The sequence below is a fragment of the Adiantum capillus-veneris genome, chromosome 4, assembly GCF_014529385.1.
Source record: "Adiantum capillus-veneris isolate H3 chromosome 4, ASM1452938v2, whole genome shotgun sequence".
Lineage (NCBI taxonomy): Eukaryota > Viridiplantae > Streptophyta > Polypodiopsida > Polypodiales > Pteridaceae > Adiantum > Adiantum capillus-veneris.
Genome location: NC_140934.1, coordinates 127,845,067 through 127,849,453, shown reverse-complemented (window position 1 = coordinate 127,849,453; position 4,387 = coordinate 127,845,067). Strand labels below are relative to the sequence as shown.

General features: G+C 38.1%; 1 protein-coding gene across 1 annotated transcript; it reads right to left on the bottom strand.

Moving 5' to 3' along the window:
• Positions 1-3,560: 3,560 nt before the first annotated feature.
• LOC147459962 (uncharacterized) lies at positions 3,561-3,992 on the bottom strand. The gene has a single exon (XM_086511655.1). It carries the CDS (start codon positions 3,990-3,992, stop codon positions 3,561-3,563), a length of 432 nt encoding a protein of 143 aa, XP_086367781.1.
• Between the last annotated feature and the right edge of the window lie 395 nt (positions 3,993-4,387).

Here is a 4,387-nt window from a genome sequence, read left to right as displayed (position 1 = left end):
TAGTGAAAGAAAGGATCAAAGCAGCAGGTTTGCATCTTGATGAGAATATTTCTCTCGCACAAATCAATTCTTTTGTGGATGAGGTTACTGACCTTGAATACACTAGGATAAGAATGAAGAAAGAAATCAAGCAGGCCAGAGAATTCAACTCCAGTTTTTGTGCTAAAGCGACGGAGGCTAAATCCTTTGGATGCAGAGATAACAAAATGTAATTGCAAGTTTAAACATCACAAAAACAAATATGGTAAAAAATTCAAGGTAGCACGAAGAAAGAGAAAACTCAACAAAGAAGAAAGAAAACAGTTACGGTGCTACATCTGTAACAAACCAAGGCATTTTGCTCCTGAATGTCCACAACGCAAGAAAAAATTTGGAAATACAGTACTTCGGGATAACTATGAATATGAGGTAATTTACTGCAATGTTTTGCAAAAGAAAGATATCCCGATTGAAGAATATACTGAGTATGATTCTGATGAAGAACAATCAGCCTGACAGCGACACAGGTGAATCTATGGCTACTGATCAGTTTGAAGAACCAAATTTTTTTTATGATAGTCAACCAAGGGTTAACAACATGGTGAGAAAACCTTTTTCATTTCCTAAGAAAAAAAAAGTATGTTTCTCCTAACTCTGAGTCTAGCCAAGGTTCTTCTGACAAAACAGAATCGTGGGAAAGCCAACAACCACCGCTAAATCTAAGTCTCTCAAGGAAAGAACAGCAAAGGTACACACCTTTGCCCTTGTTCAGGAACATGGTAGAACATGCCACTTCTATTGCCCAACAAGATGACTGGAAGCGATTCATGCATGTAGGGCTACGGCCTTCTTAGACATCACAGCCTTCACATCCTACGCAACCTTGCATAGAGCTGAAGGTAGTTTTTTAAAACCAAATGAGCAGTAGAATCAAGCTTCAACTTTACACCATCACCCCATGAATGAGGCTTTTGATTATATTCAAATATGCAGCAAGAATGATAAGGCCATTCTTGAAGCCCTCCATCAAGTAAATACCAAATGTGATCAATTATATCAATGGTTTCAATCTATGGAGTCTCAACTAGCATCCGTTGAAGCCAAACTTGACCATGTATTTGGAATTGCTAACCATTTATCAGATATGGATTTCCTAGCACAGGTTGCCATTGAACCTACTTCTGAATGGGTCCCTGAACGAACTTTAAAATGGTTGCAGCATTCTCAAATTCAATCCAAAATATAATTGAGCCTTTTATTTTGAAGGTTGGGTCAAGTTCCCTCAGCAACAATCATTTCATCTGGATGCTCTCTAGGACTCAGGATCAGTTATATCCTATATCAATCACACCTTAGTCCCTCAACAACTGATTCAAATACTTCCTTATGCAATCACAGTCTCCTATGCAGGTAATTCTTGCGGCCGCATTAATAAGATTTTCACATGCAAACTTGCTTTGGGGCATGCGAAAATGCAGGTTACTCTATACTTGCACCCGCATCCTAACATTGACCTTACGGTTAGAACCTAAACGGTTTCCTCTACCGTTAAAGGATGAGTTGTTAAGGAGGATTAAAGATTGTAAGGTATTCTCCAAATTTGATCTAAGGCATTGGTATGGCAGTTTGAGGTGGACTCCAAAGGTTGAAGACGTGTATTGGGTGCTGGTAGATTATAGGGAAGGCTATAAGAAAGCTCATTTTCTTCTATAGTTGTCTTTGTCAAAAGATCAATTCCATTAGCAACAAACTCAGATGCAATAATTTTATTGTAGAGTTTGCATCTGAACATCTCTTCATAATCTTTGTAGTTCTCTGGATGTATGCAAGGCAGAGGTGAAGGATTCTATCGCCGATGAGAGGTTGAGGCAGAAGAATAACTGGAGGCCCAAGAATCAAGTTCACTGAATTGCATCTGGTAGACAGGTTTTTCCAAGACAAAAGCAATTTCTTTCTTAGATCTAGATCGACTTAAGACCTTGTATTGATCAGTGGATCCAAGCCACTGAATGTTCACCGGCACTGGTTTGCTGAACTTCATTTAACAGAGTTTTAGAACTATCTAGTTTCAATTCTGAGGGAAACTATACTTCTTGCCAATTCACCATTTCAGGTAATGTTCCCTGAGTTGTATCATCCACTTTCATAACAATATTCTGTCCTTTAGTGTGAGATGCATCTTCTCTCAGATAGCCAGAGTTATACACTGAGGGAAGACAGGTGTTAACTGTTCTAATGATCATTCTATAAGCTATTTGCAGATGATCTGAACTATGTTTGAGATCTAGGCCATGAGTCTTTATTAACAGAGAAATAACCATCAAAATATTTATCAGTAAGGCTACAAGGGAATTTTGGAAAACATTCAATGTATATAGGACCATTGGATAGGCTACCCTGCAGAATGCTGATAGTTTGAACAAGAAGATTTATGTGCCTAGTATCTAGCAAGGCTCCAACGCATGAAACATTAAGACATTTGCAAAACAAAGGTATTATACCAACAGCTATATATATGCACAAATTCAATGCCTTGTTTCTAAACTCGAACTATTCCTCAAAGAGATGGATTATGTGATTATCGGAACCACTTTCCCTAATTGTTAACTTTCCATGGGTTTCATGATATATTGTATTAGAAGAGAGGGAAAATACCTTGTTATGCGTCAACACTTAGAAGTAGAAACCTTCGGTAAACTCCATTTTCCATAGGGATTTGTTTCTTCTAATTCCAAATTGTTAGATAACAGCTTCTTGAAGGAAGATATGCTCATTGCCATAATGAGTGTTGAATTATGCCTAAGAGATGACTAGCTCTCTAGGGTGTCAATGGATTGTGGATATGCAAAGCACTAGATAGTGGAGTCTAAAAGAGCTGATGATGTCTGTGTCTAAGCGGCACCAAGCCTAGCGACAATGACTTAACAGTGAAAGAAGCTCCAACCACAAAGTCTAGGCAGTCCTCACGAGCACTCAGAGTTTACTAGTAATACCTCACATGGTTAATCATAATCAACAAGCACCAAAGGCTCTGATACCCATTTAGGGCGGAAGCAAGAAGAACAAAGTATGAGTACTAATAGACGCACAAAGTAATGACAATGGACACTGATAGAACTGAAGATGAAGAAACATATATTGCCAGAGGTTACAAAAGGTTAAAAACTTAGAGCTATCGGGTTGGTATGTACCAAAAGAAATCCCTTACAAAGACTGCAAGGCCTCCTTTTATACAAGATTGAGCACTTTCATAACTTACAAGCTGGGCTACGTGTCAGGTGAGTGTGCATCATAAAAGTGAGTGGGTATCTTAAAAGTGAGTGGGTATTGCATCATAGCTGAAATCACTTTTAATCTTCACTGTGAGGTCACTGCTTAGGTCATTTTGACATGGGAAAGAAGATAGGCCACATTGTTCCTATTTCCTGGAACAAACTCGTAAGTGATGTCAAAGTGACTTAACTTGTAGGCCCATCGGTAAATTTGAGCGTTGCCTACTTTTCTAGCAATTTTCTCTTTTAGAAATTTGTCGAAATTATTTAGATCACTTCTTAGAGTAAAAGGAATTCCCATAAAAAAAGTCAAAAGGATAAGACTGCATTTGCTCCTGCCAGGAGTTCACGTTGGATAGAATGATAGCGCATTTCTGCATCTTTGAAGAGCCCAGAAGCCCATTTGCATATGATAGGGGTATCATCATTTAATTCACGTAAAATGCCTCCCCAAGCTTCTTCAGAAGCATCAGAATAAACAATAAGTGGCTTATTGGTATGAATTTGAAGAGGAGGGCGGTTGTTGTAGATATGCTTGATCTGCCTTACTGTTTCGAAAAGTTTGTCGGACCAAAAGAATATTTTACTTCTTTCCAAATCCTTGAAAGGAACTAAATCTTTGGCCAGATGAGGATATTGTTGGGCAATCCACTGCACGCATCCAATAAATGATTGAACTTCTTTTCGATCATTAAGTTGGTCTGAAAAACCTTGAAGTTTCTTCAATACATGTTCCTGCATTTTAATACATCCAGAAGATATTTCTACTCCCAAAAAAGCAACCTGAGGTTGGCATAGCTCAATCTTTTTGAGACTAAGAACCAATCGTGTCTTTTGTAGTTTCTATATGAATAGGTGTAGGTGCTTTATATGAATTGCAATATCCTTGGATAGACTAAGATGTCGTTGATGTAGAGCAGCAAAAATTCTTTACAGTCAGCGAATAGGATTTCTATTCGTTCTTGACAAAGAGATGGTGCTGGCTTTAATCCCATGGGAAGAACATTCCATTCATACATACCTTGTGGTACAACAAAGCTAGTTTTGTACCTGTCTTGACGTTGAATTTTGAATTGCTAAAACCCACTTTTTAGATCAAATTTGGACAATACCTTACAATCTTTAATCCTCCTTAA